Raw genomic sequence first — 15,320 nt, 5'->3', positions numbered from 1 at the left:
GAATTTACTTCACTTGAAAGTGCAGAATAGTATAGTTGATTTTCATTTTCTTTTGATTCAGCAAGGGAGGCTAGAATTTTCTCTCTCTAGACAATTTTTGAAGGTGTGTCCTATCTTCTCACACTTATTACACTTAACTTGAGAATGATCTTTATTTTTAAAATTCTTTTTATTATTATTGAATTTCCTCTTCTGTTTATTCGAGACAGTGTGAAGAGCTTGATTTTCGCCCTCTTGATTTGAAGTGATCCCTCTGGAGATTAACCTTGATTCTTTTGCTGTGCATTCATTTTTCAACTGATCAAAAGTAGGAATTGAAGCTCTGCTTACCACTTGTATGAAGTTATCCCAAGACATTGGTAGCCCTCTCAGAGCTATTAATGAAAGTTCTTGATCTTCTATTTTGTTTCCAATGGAAGATAATTGTTTCTTCGTTTCAGAAATTTTCTCAAAATAAGAGTGAATAGAATCTCTTTTTTCCATTTTAATAGTCAGTAATTGAGATTTTAAGGTGATTAGTTTACTTGAGTTATTTATCCAAATGTATTTTTTATGATCTTGAATACTTCATATGCACTTTTGATATTTGATATAGAAGGAAGGATGTGATCTTTTACTGAATCGACAATGATTTTGCTTGCTTTATTATTATGTCTTTTCCAGATGAGTCTTTCATATTCATCTTGAGGTATTGGAATATCTTTTTCAATGTAGTTTTCTAGTTCCAGTTCTTCCAGAATCGTAATAATATGAATTTTCCAAGAGAAAAAATTTGATGCACGTTCAAGTCTATCTTCCACTCTTGACGTTATTTGTCATTATTTCTTCCTTCAATCGAAATTTGAGATTTCTCTACCAATTTGGCTCTGATACCATGTAAACTTTTAGTATGCTGAGGTCTTCTTATTGGTGTAAATCTCAATTTCAATATATCTTGATGATGCAGAAGTTGAATTACAGTGTGGTACTGTTTATACTCTAATTTCTTGATGTTGATTGTTGAATGAGATAATGTATTTGAAGGAAGAAAACTAAAATATAATTGAGACTGATATATATAATAGTCTGCGATGTGAGATTATGATTGCCACGTTGATTGATCTACTTCCCATCGCAGACTAGGATATATATATGCGGATAGGGAAGTGAACTGTCATGATGGATAGTCACGATGGACAGTTCTAAATGTGCTGACAGCCAATAGTCACAGGCGATGGGATAGAGTCACGATGGTTGGTAAACAACATCGTAAGTAAGTGATTTATTATCTGTCGATAACACACCCTTACGTAATTATAAGGTGCTGTTGGCAGTTGAAGTCTATACAATATAATATTACTTTATTAGATTCTCAATATAATTTTATGTGTGTGTGTGTGTGTGTATATATATATATATATATAATATTAATGAATCAAATATGTAATATAGAACTTGAGTATAGGCACAAAAAATATAGATACAATTTCACACAAGCTAACATTCTTAACACATGCATTTCCTAATGCATTCATCATATCAAAGGCAGTTTAATGTTTCGTAAGCATAGGTACAATATCATTTTTAACCCCATCCAAGATGATTTGAATAGCTTTTTTATTTTCTTTGCTCCATATAGATTTGTGAGGTTCAACTAGGGGTTGTTTGGATGCTCCATTAACAAATTGTTTTACATTGTTCTCTTCAAGAATCATCAAGATTCTGAATTTTCAGGCTTCAAAGTGTTTTTTCCCATCAAAACTGTCCTCGGGTCTGATTGTATATGTCGTTGAAGATGGGAGAAAATTACTAAGTATATATAAAGTCTAATGACTGAATTTTGTAGAGCCCTAGGATAGATAACTTGGCTCTGATACCATGTAAGTTTTCTGCTAAATCCTTGTCTTTTAATCAGACTTCAAAACCAATCTTATATGCTGAGTTAGATTTCCTTGCTCTGGTATTCTGAATATGGATGAAGTTATTGCTTATTATAATGTAGATCAATACTGAATATTGCACCTTTCAATGTGAGGGAGAATCTCAAATAAAATCGCAGGAAGTAGAATACTTAGAAGAGCAGACTACTGTGTTTTTTTTGTGTGTCTTCTAAATTGCATTCACAACCTAAATATATACCCTTTTTAGAGGGTATGTCCCTCAAAGGACATAACCCTTGGAACTAACAAAATTGTTATTATTCCTAAGTCGGCGATTTAGCAATTATAATTTAGTTATGACTAACTAATTTAGTCAAGCACCAAACAAGGCATCATCTAGAAATCGCCGACACCTCTAGGAGTAATATATATTTATATTAAATGCAAGAGAAGGTACGGTCTGTACCATCAGACCTGTAGGTTTATCTAGGTTATATTCTTAATAGATGCCTGATATTCATTATCAGCATTGCATCAAACTGGAACTCAGCTGCAACACACCCCATGCTCAGCGTTTGTATGTAATGACCCCCGATTTGGTTCAGTTCTTCACTTTGATCATATAGCAGGCCACTTCTTTGATCAGCAGTAATAATTAAGGGAATAGTGACTATTGCTAGTTGGATCAAAGTCTGAATTGGAGGTGACACGTTGATTTCCACACTTGCAATCTGGAATTATCGTCTTCCTTTCAGCTCATACCAGGAGTACTTGAATTGCAATCAGGTTTTGGGTTGTTTAAAACTATTTTAATTCTAAAAGACATTGTTAAATTTGTTATTTCATGTCAAGCAAATAAATTTTGGAAAAATTCTGAAAGGGGGTTATCTCTTAGTAACATTCCTTGTCATTCATGTATTTCTGAAAAAGAATTTTAGAAGTATAGTTTTCAAAATCAGAAGCACAAAATCCAAACATTTCTCATTTTCAAACAACAAATCAGTATTAGGCTAGAAGGGGTTTTTACATGTATTATGCATTTTTTGTTAAATTTTTTTAGTTTTCAGTTGCAAATCTTGAATGTTTTTTAGTTCTACTAAATTGCAAAGTAGGGTTGTTTTGTAACTTTTGTTTATTAGTTTCAAACTTTGAGGTTTTATTTGAATTTTCTTATTGCAACAGCCTTAACTTTCATTTTTCACAATGGGTAAAAGAGATGAATGTTGGAAATATACCGAAGACTTTCCTGGAAGAAACAAATTTCAAACGAAATGTATGTTTTGTAAAGAAATAAATTCTGGTGATATATATATATATATATATTCATTCAAATACCACATTGTTGCTATACCTGGACTTGATATTACAATTTGCACTGAACAAACTGCTTAGGAAAAATGCACTTGTTTAGTGGCATTACAAAAATATGAAGAAGAGAAATTGAACAAGAAAAGACAACTTGAAGAGTTAAGGGCTATTGGCTCCCATGCTTTTGTAGCCGCTTCTGCATCTGTAGGTTGTGTTGGAGAGGGTTCTTGTAGGCCTCCTTTTTGTCTTAGTTTTGGTGCTCGTGCTAGTGCTAGTGCTAGTGCTAGTTGGTCATATACTGAGACTGAGTCCAACCTAATGCATCCTAGAGTACAGAAGCACAGATTGGATAGTTACTTTGTGCCCCACACTACTCCTGCTCACAACCCACACTTGAGGGCATGGATTTGAACAAGGAGATTCATAATGTTGCTAGAAAAGAAATTTGCAAATTTTGGTACTTTTGGAACATTCCATTTGTTGCAGCCACACAATTGATTCTTTTTTATTTGTTTTCTTTAAGGTTAAAGTAGATTCACTTTACAAGCTTACATAATGATTCGTCATCTAAATTTCCAATCATAATCTATTTGTGATAGAGCTCCTTATTGGCAAAACATGATAGATGCAGTTGCTTTTTGTGGTTAGGGATTTAAAGACCCAACTAAAGTTGAGTTGAGGGGATACCTCTTAGATGAAATGGTAGAGGATATGAAGGTTGAGCTTGAAGACCACCGAAAGGAGTTGATCAAAAAGCATTGCACCATCGTGACTGATGGTTGGACGGATAGGAGGAATATGTAATGTCCCCTTTTTAGCATTCATAGCATGATGTTGTCGTTAGCCTATTTCCCCACGGTCTCGTAGACTAACCAAGATACCTCACGGTCTCGTAGACTAACCACGGTTAGGGATTTAAAGACCCAACTAAAGTTGAGTTGAGGGGATACCTCTTAGATGAAATGGTAGAGGATATGAAGGTTGAGCTTGAAGACCACCGAAAGGAGTTGATCAAAAAGCATTGCACCATCGTGACTGATGGTTGGACGGATAGGAGGAATATGTAATGTCCCCTTTTTAGCATTCATAGCATGATGTTGTCGTTAGCCTATTTCCCCACGGTCTCGTAGACTAACCAAGACATTAATGGGCCTTAGAGGTCATTTGGCCTAGAGAGTTTCAGTTGCAAATTTTTCTGAGGGGTTTTGAGGCAACTTTGGGCATACTTACTATTTATAGTAAGTAATCTTGGGCATGGGCGGACATCCAGTGGCAACGATATGTCGATGGTAATTGTTTAAAATCGACAAGAAGACTTGTTTATCACTGATAAGATTTGTTATGCATTGATAAAGCTATTTTATAAAGTTAAATTTAAATATTTAACTTTATTAATGCATAGACTATAGTTTGTGGGAAATATTTAAATTAAAAGAGTCCCCTTTATTTTATAACACATTGGAGACATAAGTTACATAAAGGGAGTTATGTTTTATCCCACATTGAGAAAATGAAGGATGGAGCCCTTGTGAGAACACTATAAAAGAAATAGAAGAGCTTCTTTTAAGTAGGCTTGGAAATATCAAAAAAATTGGAGAATTTGTTGGAGATTATGTCTCAATAGTTTGGAGGACGAAATCTCTTCAAGCTGGAAATCTTGATGCCATTGAAAGATATGGTCTTGAGATTCAATAGGGTAGCAGTCTGAAAAAACAGATACGGAAAAGCAGTCCGAAAAAGCGGAACCGAAAAAGCAGTATGAAAAAAGCGGAACCGAAAAAGTAGGCCGAAAAAAGCAGTCCGAAAAAGCGGAACCGAAAAAGCAGGCCAAAAAAGCAGTACGAAAAAGCGGAACTGAAAAAGCAGGCCGAAAAAAGCAGTTCGAAAAAGCAAATCGGAAAAGCAAAGCAGAAGGGGTAGCATTGAAGAAAATTATTACAGCCATCTACAACCAGGTTTTTTTATTAATATTGTTTTTTAAGGTGTTATAAGCTTTCAGCTATAAGTGTGCATTATACCAGCATTATCATTTTGTAATCCATGTAAATGCCAAAGTCTTGGCCATATTTCATGAGCATTGTATTTTTCATTGCAATTAAGAAGATAATAGTTGCTGGTGTCATTTAAGCAATTTAATATCATTATTTATCAGCTAGTTAGTTTGCATACCAACTATTTGTAAAAATGCCAGTTGGCTGTAGGTGTTCATTTCTCATGCTTAGATCCTATATATACACTGAATATTGTCAAAATTAGTAGCACACTCATGTTAGATCATTGTGTAGTCCATTGTAGTCTTCTAGCACAAGATTCTCATTGATCCAAATTGAAGAAACAGTCATTTAAAGCCAGCTGAAATACTATATCAGTCATACGTCCCTTGCATGTGAATTGTTTGATGAAATTCCTTGAGCTTTCATCAGCGTTTTTTGAGGGCAGATTTAAGGAGGGTTATTACAGTGGTATCAGAGCTTGCTTGCAAAGTGTTTGACGAAATGTCAAACAACTGAAGTATAAAGATTTTTGGTGTTTGAAGAAGTTATAACCTATTGGGGTTATTACAGAATAGAACACTCAATTTTCTTGTTTCTTGTGGAGATGATTGATCATTCTACTTTGCTACCTACATTGTGCATTGTGAATCGTGATTGAATATTTCAAATTTTGATTTGTTGATTGTTAATTTGTTGATGATCCATAATAATTCATTGGTTTGTAGGATATATCATGTTCCTCAAATCTATTAATGCTTCCGCTCATATAAAAAATGCCACATACTTATGTGAGGTTATTGAGGGAGTCATAATAAAGGTGGGGGAACAACATGTGGTGTAGGTGGTGACGGATAATGCAGCAAGTTATGTTGTTGCAGGTAAACTTTTAACTTTTCAAATTTTGAAGATAAATTTATTTGAATTTTTTTATTTGAATTCTTAGTTTCCTAACATGTTTGAATTTCTAATCAAAGTAAAATTTTTGTAGGTAAACTTTTGATGGAGAGACACCCCACCATATTTGGTCTCCTTGTGCAGCACGTTGCCTTGACCTCATGTTAGAGGAAATTGGCAAAGCTTGAGTGGGTCAAATCATGTGTCGAGAGGGAAAAAAGTATATGCAAGTTTATCTACAATCGTTCATTCGTCCTTAGCACAATGAGGGACTACACAGGAGGCAGGGAGTTTACTCATCTAGGCATCACAAGATTTTGCCTCGAATTTCATCACATTGCAGTCCTTGTTATTATCAAGGGATGATTTGAGGAGCATGTTTGTTGGGCGGGAGTGGATTACATATTCCTATGCTATGATCACTATAGGGGTAGATGTGGTAAATTGCATCTTTGATGATGATGGTTTTTGGAAACCTGCTAAAAAAATCCTCAATGTAAATTTCTTACAATTTAACATTTAGTATTTTACTATTTAGAATTTAGTATTTATTATTTAATTGTTTAATGATTTAGTTTTACTTTTAGTTATATTATTTTATAATTAAGTTTTGACTCAATTTTTTTTTTACATTATATGCAAGTCACTGAGTCCCTTGTATCTCTCCTACGAACTGCTGATGGGGAGAAGCTCTCTATGAGCTACATATATGACGGCATGGTTAGGGCCAAGGAGACCATTAGAGCCCAGTATGCGGAGTGCAGGAGAAGTATGCCCCTATTTGGGAGATCATTGATAGGAGATGGCAGAATCAACTCCATTGACCCATCCATGCAGCAACTTACTATTTGAATCTGACATTTCGTTTCTATCTTGACTTCAACGCGGATGAGGAGGTTTTCACTGGTTTATATATAGTGATCTAGAGGTTGAGTAGTAATAAGGATAACACATCTGCAACCATTGAGCTAGACAAATTCAATAACAAAGGACCACTTTTCTCTGGCATGATGGCCATAGATGCTTGGACAACAATACAGCTAGATAAAGATAATATATTCATAAATCTTAAGTTAATGACTTATAAATTGTGCATTTTAAGTTTTGATTATATAATTTTAAAGTTGTAAATGAGACTAATTGTTTTTGTTTTCCTTTATTCTAGATAGATGGTGGTAAATGTTTGGGCCCACAACCCCAATACTTCAAAAAATCGCCATCTGTATTATGAGTCAACCAAGCAGCACTTCTGGATTTGAGCGCAGTTGGTCTATGTTCGAGCACATCCACTCGAAGAGGAGAAATAGGTTGACTGTGCAGAGGATGAATGATCTTGTCTTTGTTCATTACAACCTTCATCTTAGGATTAGACAAATTTTGAGCGCTGACTCCTCTCTGATCATTCTGGAGGAGATTGATCCAGAATCAGAGTGGCTCACTGAGGCTGTGGATCTAGTCTTCATTGAGGAAGACCATGAGTGGGCTGACTAGGTGGATAGAGAGGCTGAGGTTGTGGCCATGACAGATGAGGAAACTAGAGCACGTTCAGACATTGGTGGACGCACACGCGCACGCACAGACACAGGCCCTAGTGATGTTGTTCGTGAGCCCACCTTACATGCGGGGGCTATGGCTCGACAATCCTCTAGGACTTACCTTAGACGCCTTTCTAGAAGGCATACTGGACACTTAGAGGCTGAGGCTGAGGTTGCAACCAACCTTGAGGATGATGATGAGGCTTGAGCTGGAACCTTTTTTTTTCATTTTGTTTACATATATTGATAGATATATGTTTCATGGATCATCTTAGATTATTACATTAATGATTTGATGTTTTATGGATCTTCATCTTACATACATTCTATGATTTGAATCATTATAATTTATGATCCTGTGATTTCTATTTACTTCAGCTACAACCTACAATTTACATTTTATGTGTAACATATTTACGTATGTGATGGATTTATCATTTATGTTCCATGTTTTTGTATGTTAACATCTATTTGATGATGTTGTAGTGTGTTTAAGTAATATTCAATAAAGGGTGCACGAAATAAGTTTTATATTGTTAAAATCTCTAAATTTAAAGGGATTTTTAAATTTGCCGATTCTTAGCAGATTCGATTTCGATTCATGGCGGATTCACGATTTGATTCGGCCTAGCCGATTTTGATCCAATTCCAATTCTCGTTACTTTGACTGGAAGCAATTACGATAGAGCAAAGTAGAAGCTTTGACTGTAATTTGTGTCTATTGTCTTTGATTCATGTTATTATTGGGTATTCAATAATAGAGCATAGTAAGTTAAGAAGCAATCAGAGCCGAAGCTTTAACTGTAGCTCGTATTACCATCTCAAATTCACGAAAAATAGTTATAATTCTCTTACTTTTGGAAGTCTTTGCGTCCCTAATGGTAGAGGTTTTCTTATAGAATAGATTAAAACTAAAAAAAAGTTATAGAATAGAAATCATCTACTTCTGGAAGTCTCTGCACCCCAATGGTAGTGATTTTTCTTATAAATTAGAAAAAATGACTTAGAGCCAAACTGGTATGCTTTTAATCAGCCTTTGAGTTGGTGTTGGTTTATTAGTATCGCTATTTCTAGCTATTAGATAGAAGTGTAGTTTAGAGATTTAATCTTGCCCATTACTCGCTCCTCGGGTAAGTGGATTCTTTCTTGAAAGCTAAGGGGAAAGAATATTGGTAACACCCGTTACAAAAATCTCTCAACTTCTTGCTTACCTTGAATTGATCCAAGGAACGGTGAAAAGGGACAGCCTTCCCTTTAAGGCAAGAGAGGCTTTTTCTCATATGCTACGGTTGGTCATCTTATTTTGCGATTGGATTTTAACAAAATTGTCAGTTGTAGAATATCCCCCAACAGTATATATGTACACACACACACACACATATATCTGTGTGTATATGTATGTATATGCAAAGAAATGCAAGAAATATACTAGTTATGATAATTACCATTGATAGTTCAACTTCAAACTTCACAAACACAAACATACAAATTGAAATAACTAGTTAGTAAGTTACTCAAGTTCAAGATTCCAATGCAATTTGAATTACAAAATCAAAACTTAGTTCATTATTCACAGGAGTCAAGACTTGAGATTCACTAATAAAATTCAAAATCATAAGGCTTCTCAAAAAAATCCACATTCTCATCATCTCCAAGTTCTACAAGTTCACGATTACTTGAACAAAAAACGGTTCCACTTGTGCTAGATGCACCATGTGCCATGATGCTATCAACATCATCATTTGTGATTGTAGTAAGATTTTAAAACATTGCATCCAAGTTTGCACATTCAGGGGCTAAATCCCAAAGCCTGGTTGACCCTTCCTTGTATTCATCCTCCTTACGCAACAAAAGACGCAAGTTGATGTGAATCTAAACCATGTCCTCAAGTTTCTTTGAGCCCAACCGGTTGCACTTCACTAAATGGATAGATGAGTATGTACCCCAATTCTGTTCAGTAGCAAAAGAACTTGCAACCTGGCTAGTGTTCATAAATTAAACATACAAATGGAAAGCAAACTAAAGAATGTTAAACACTAAATTGTAGAATACAAGTGGTAAACAAAAAGAAAAGAAAGCTTGCTTGTGAGAGGATCTTGATTGCAAGAGGTTGTAGATGCTTTTATGGTTGACGTTACATGTACCACCATGTGATAGCTCCCATGTCATTTTGGTCCTTTATTGCATATGGAGTAAGTTCTAATCCCAAAGTAAATAAGCCAAATTCTAACCTTAGCTTTTTGTGCACTTATCTACTTGGAAGAGTCTTGCAAATGCTTTGTAGCACCCATCAACAACTTCTTCATCTGCATATGGTGTAACTCTATCAAACATAACACGTATTACCTTGCTATAGTGTTGTGGTTGCAAATGAACATAGGAATTTCTCTAGCTATTATCACCAATTGCTTCCCCCGTTCTATCTTCTCTATTTCTTAAGTGTATTATTTAATGCATGGGGACGACATGTGCTTCAAAAGATCTTCGTATAAGCACCCTCCACTAAATCAGCTGATTTGAACACGCCGAATCAGTGATTACCTGTACAAGATTACAAGGTCCAATCTCCTTTTTGACATCTCTTGTAATGGTAAAATGGAAGTCAATGTCCTAAGGCTTCCTTGGACAATCCACAACTTCGAAAAAATTAAGAACTAAAAGGGGATGTGACAATGATATTGATGAGTGGTTGGTGTCCAACATCTGCCCATGCATCCATCAACTTGTTCCCATCTAAGTTTTCCTCATTTCCTCCATTAGCACATTAATCCTAGAATACTCGTTGTCTAGGAGGGAAATTCATATCTTATGATCTCTAAGGGGTATAAATGAGGGACCAAGAGTGGTTATATCTCTAACCATTTGTTTGAATTCAGAGGAATGGGCCACATAAAATGGGATGGTATGAGAGAAAAAGAATTTGGTATGGAAGACTTTGTAGCTTCTCGTGCTTGTGCATTAAAGGCAAAGACCCTTGCTTGTCACCACCAATCACTATCTTCCCTCTTGTGCCAACTTGACCACTAATAGTGGATGACATAGGCATAAACAATTGTGTAGTTGCAAAAGAAGGCATTGGCATTGCCACACCTTGTTTCCCCATTGCCACCTCAATGTGCAATCTATGGCACTCTATCCTTTCCTCTTCCATTAGTTCTATACAAGCCTTAATTCCATGGCTTGCAATACACAAAAAATAAGATCTTATCCTTGTGTAGACACCTCTAAAATTAGTCAAACAAACTTGACATACCCACACCATGCTCCCCCTTGAATTTTCTTCTTCTTCTAATCCTTAGATGTAACATATTGGAGAAGAGGTTTTTTCTTGTTGAAAGGGCTCTTCACATATTTTTCCATGATTTTTGAAGGGTACTAAAATAAATTTGGTTTCTATATACTACTACCCTCAACACTTCTATTTCTACTGTACTATCACCCTCACTACTGCCCTTTTTGTTTTTGAGATTGAATTCAACCTTCATTAAAAAATAAAATAAAATAATTTAGATGTTTCGTGCTTCAAGATTTGGAAAAAAATTGAAAAAAAGAAACATGTAAGGATGAAACTTATCTGTTTCAAGCTTCAAGCAAGATATTTTCCCTAGATTGAACCTCTTTTCCTTCTATCTCTTGCTGCTTCTCTTTCAATGGCTTGCTTCAAACCTACTTGCTTCTCCACATTTTTCCTATCACACAAATGAAGAAATGAGTCACAACGTGTTTCAATTCACCTTTAGGTTGAGCTGGGAGGTAGGGGCCGACAAAGGAACAATTAACATGTTTATTGCTGAATGTAAAGCCCCTTAATGTTGGGGATGGTCGGCTGTACCCAACATGGTCAAGGGACATCCCAAACATGCCTGTATCCCCAAGTTTCTAGGATGTGTTTTGGCATTTATGCAAAATGTGGAGACAATGGGGACATTCCTTGACCGTCCTCAATTCCCTTGGAAGAGGATGAGGTTTTTAGGCCTAGGGATGTGTCCATGTGTTTTGTAGTATGTGTATATTCTACAAAAGAGAATGAGATACAGTTGAAGACAAAGATGGGTGGTTAAATGTTATATTTCATGTATATTATTGGGGCATGTCATAAACCAAAAGGGAATTGAAATTTGAGCTTTAAAAAAAATTTGAGATTGGTTAAGTCCTAGTGATGGGACTTGTTCAGTTTTGATTGAGTCCGAGTTCAAGCCCCTAGGAATTGGTAGTGGTGATCCTTGGCTCTACTCAGGACTTGCTGAGTCGAGACAAGTCCCATTTCTCTGTGGAAGAATCTAAGATCAACATCCTATTTATGGCTGACATACAAAATCTTGTCCTGTTAGATTCCTATACATTAATTGGTCAAAAGTAAAATATTTGAGGTCACAACATACTTATCCTCAAAAAGAAACAAACCTTCTGGAAGTCGCTGATTTTGATAAACTTCATTAGGAAGCCTTTGTTGAAATTGCTCATCTCTAATGACTGGATCCCCCAAGTTTGGATGTCACATAAATTGGTGATATGTGGGAATGTCTCAGAAACAATTTTTAGCCCTAAAAGAACTGTATTTGAAATATTTGTTGTTTTTCGCCTAGGTAAGTAATGGTGGATTTTTATTTGATTTTTTTTTAGATTGAGAGATCTAAAGTATCAGCTTTTAGTCATTAATGAAACATTTGGTGAATGATATGGCATTCCTACGGTTAACCACCACTTTTTGAAATTTTTGTTCTCTGCACTTGGTAGAGAATCAAACACTCACATTTGACAAAGTGAGTTCATGTTTGTTATAGAAAGACTGAAGTCAGGCGTAGTTGGGAGAGTCCTTTTCTAGAGATTCTGAGGCTGCCTCTGCAACATAGTACAAGAGAAAAACAAAGAGATTTTTTACTTCAACATCGTTGACTAGGCATAAGGTCTGTGTTTCTTTTGGTGTAAATTTGGGCATTTGATGAAAGATTGGAGAAAATGGCTTTATGATTAATTTCAAAAGGAGAAGCAGCCATAAAATCAGGCCAATGTGGCAGTAGTTGAGACTAAGTAAGAACTTAGGGTAAGGGTAAGTATTCATCTGTCTTCCTCGATAATATAATGTTTGACCACACCATGTTCCCATTGTCATAGTGCTTGTGTTGATGTAATGATATCACATTAGTTATGTCTAATAAAGTACCATTACCACATAACTTGCCTATGCAATAATAAATACAAGCATATACACACTGAAGCATATGGCATCCATTTGTCTCCAACTCTATGCATTCATTCTTACAACAGAACATAAAGTACAATGATTTTCAGGCCCAACTTATGATTAAGGGAACAAATACATTATTTGTCTGGATTACATTTCCTTTATTGGTTAATAAATTTTTGGTGATGTACAATGATAACAACACTAATGATCATATAGTCTCAATGCTTATTCAAGAATTCTTATTGGCTTTGAAAATTTCAGAAACCCTCACCATCCCCTGTTACTAAAATATGTAAACAGGGATGATTTTATGTTTTTTTATTAACACAATCTTAACAGAGCAAGGAGGCAGTGCCATCGCCCATTGTATTCTATCAAGAATTAGTCTCCATTTTTCTCATTGATTCTGGCTATTGCTGTGTATATCTATATATTCATTTGTTTGAATTTTATCATTGCAGATTTTGGATTTTTGAACCTCGCTCTGAGAAGCATGATATTGGGGGTTGGTATGTTGAAACATTTGGACAGGACAAGAAAGGAAAGACAGTCCCCTTTGGGAGACACTTGCAAAGCCTGAATTACTATGATGGATCAAAGTTTATGGGAACATCTTCTCACCAAAGCTCAATAGGGTAACTTATTAAGTCTCAGAAACATTGCAACTTCTTTGTACCTAGTTTAGCTTCAGTTTGATTTCACTCTTTGGGATAGTGCTTTGCATATGTAAGTTTGGGGGACATACAGCCTTTTCAGCTTAATCATTTTGTGTTATGTTAAAATAGAACTTTGCATAAATTACTATTGTGTTTTTCCACATTAAATGCTGTCTACCTGTATTGGGTCCTTTAAACACCATGAGAAATAAGATTGTTTGTAATTGGGAAGTCCTGAACTGGATTTTGGTTTTGGAGCTGTATCGAACATTTACATCTGTTATACCAGGAACAATCACCACCATTTGTCGCGAGTTATATTGCTCTTTTATTGCACCTTTTCATCACTGTGTCCAAAGGTTATGCCATCACATTCTATATTTTGTGCATATCTAATAAATGGAATACTGAATTTAATTGATTTGATGCAGGAAACTTCATCCAGCTATGTACATCATGGTTCTTGCTTACAGAACACTTGACCTTGAAGCAGCCCAGGGTCAGAAGAGATTTATGAGTGGTATACTCAAAAACAACATAGACCTAACATCAATAACTTCAAATCTTTTACTATGGTGTAAACAAAAACTGCCTTTCATAAAGAAGTTCTGAAAAGATTTGAGACCAATATTCTTGTTGTGTTAGCCTGTTAAATATTTTATTCACTAGTACATGAGTTGGAAAAGAGTACTGCACAGGCCAAGTTTCTACCTGCAATTTCTAGTCAAATATAAATTGAACTTACTAGATTCTTCTTCTGGATTCAAATTGTGCATTCAGAGCAACATGAAGGCAACAGAGCCCTTCAGCTTCATGATGCATTAACAGAAAGTTGAATCCCTGGCCCTTATCTTAAGTCCTTTTCATTTCAAGAATCAATCTTTCGTAGTTTATTAATTTGCATTGCCCATTTAAGCAGTGAATGAGTAACTAGATCCTTTAAGTTTACTTCTCTTGACACAAATATTCATCTACTATTTTCAATACAAAGTTACAAACAGTGGATAATTATGATCCATTTCTACTGCTATTTTGAATATGAGCACAAATGAGAAGATTTTTCTGCCTTCACTTTAGGTGGATCTTTGTGCATATGATACTGCTGTTGCAAGCTGTAAATAAAGTCTCTGTCATAGCTGAGCTGAGGTCAAGTGGAGTTTTTAGGGAACAGAATGATGATAAAATTTTGATTTCTAAAGTTTCTTTAGGATGTGATAAAAAAAGAAACATAAACACACTGAATGAGATGATTGTAGCTACACCTTAGATTAAGGTAGTTGGATCCCCTGATTTGGATGAATAGTACTATAACTTAATATTAGTAGTATTGAATGTTGAATTAAAGGTACGATATGTATTTAAGTCAAGCCAATGTTATAGGTTATCTTTCGATTTTTCCAAATTTCACTTGGAGTAATCAGGACAAATTGGTGTGATTGATAGAACATTGCATCCAAGGGTTGTGCTTGCTTTTCATTCTGGGCAGGATTAACTTGTAAATTGACATTTTTATGAAGATATTTTATATTTCTATCTACATTAGCATTGCATGCACATTTGTATGAACATGGGAACAACATTTTTAACTAGATTGCTTGAATGCAATAAACACCTCAAGCACCATGATATAGCCTCGGCTAATTATTTTATTGAACTGTAAAGGAACTATAAGCGTATCCATTACCAAATCAAATGTACCCTTCATTGTGGCATCATTTGGAATTCACAATCCTTCTATTAATATAAAATTGAATACTTCACTACTCTCACAACATCATCATTGTCTCCTTAAAAAAGGTAGATGCTATGATCCATATCTCATATAATAACAACAAAAACCTGGCAACATGGTTCCCCGTTTCAACACTTTGTTGGTGCTAATAAAT

The 15,320-nt window shown here is 35.2% G+C and overlaps 1 protein-coding gene across 2 annotated transcripts in view; it reads left to right on the top strand.

The window, feature by feature from the left end:
* Positions 1 to 14,464, top strand: part of LOC149538234 (Chaperone DnaJ-domain superfamily protein) — a 153,280-nt gene extending 138,816 nt beyond the window's left edge. The window contains exons 4-5 of one of the 2 annotated variants that reach the window (XM_089799609.1): positions 13,240 to 13,413; positions 13,866 to 14,464. In XM_089799609.1, the coding sequence (XP_089655735.1) occupies positions 13,240 to 13,413; positions 13,866 to 14,046 (355 nt within the window). In that variant the 3' untranslated portion in view covers positions 14,047 to 14,464. Of the gene's footprint in view, positions 1 to 13,239; positions 13,414 to 13,865 lie in introns of those variants that run through there. The other variant, XM_089799610.1, reaches the window with a different exon arrangement.
* The last annotated feature ends 856 nt before the right edge of the window (positions 14,465 to 15,320 follow it).

Source organism: Cupressus sempervirens, chromosome 9 (assembly GCF_028749045.1).
Source record: "Cupressus sempervirens isolate cs-2001-9-10 chromosome 9, ASM2874904v1, whole genome shotgun sequence".
Taxonomy (NCBI): domain Eukaryota; kingdom Viridiplantae; phylum Streptophyta; class Pinopsida; order Cupressales; family Cupressaceae; genus Cupressus; species Cupressus sempervirens.
The sequence above is the reverse complement of the archived record's forward strand: the minus strand, read 5'-3'. Positions and strand labels throughout refer to the sequence as shown.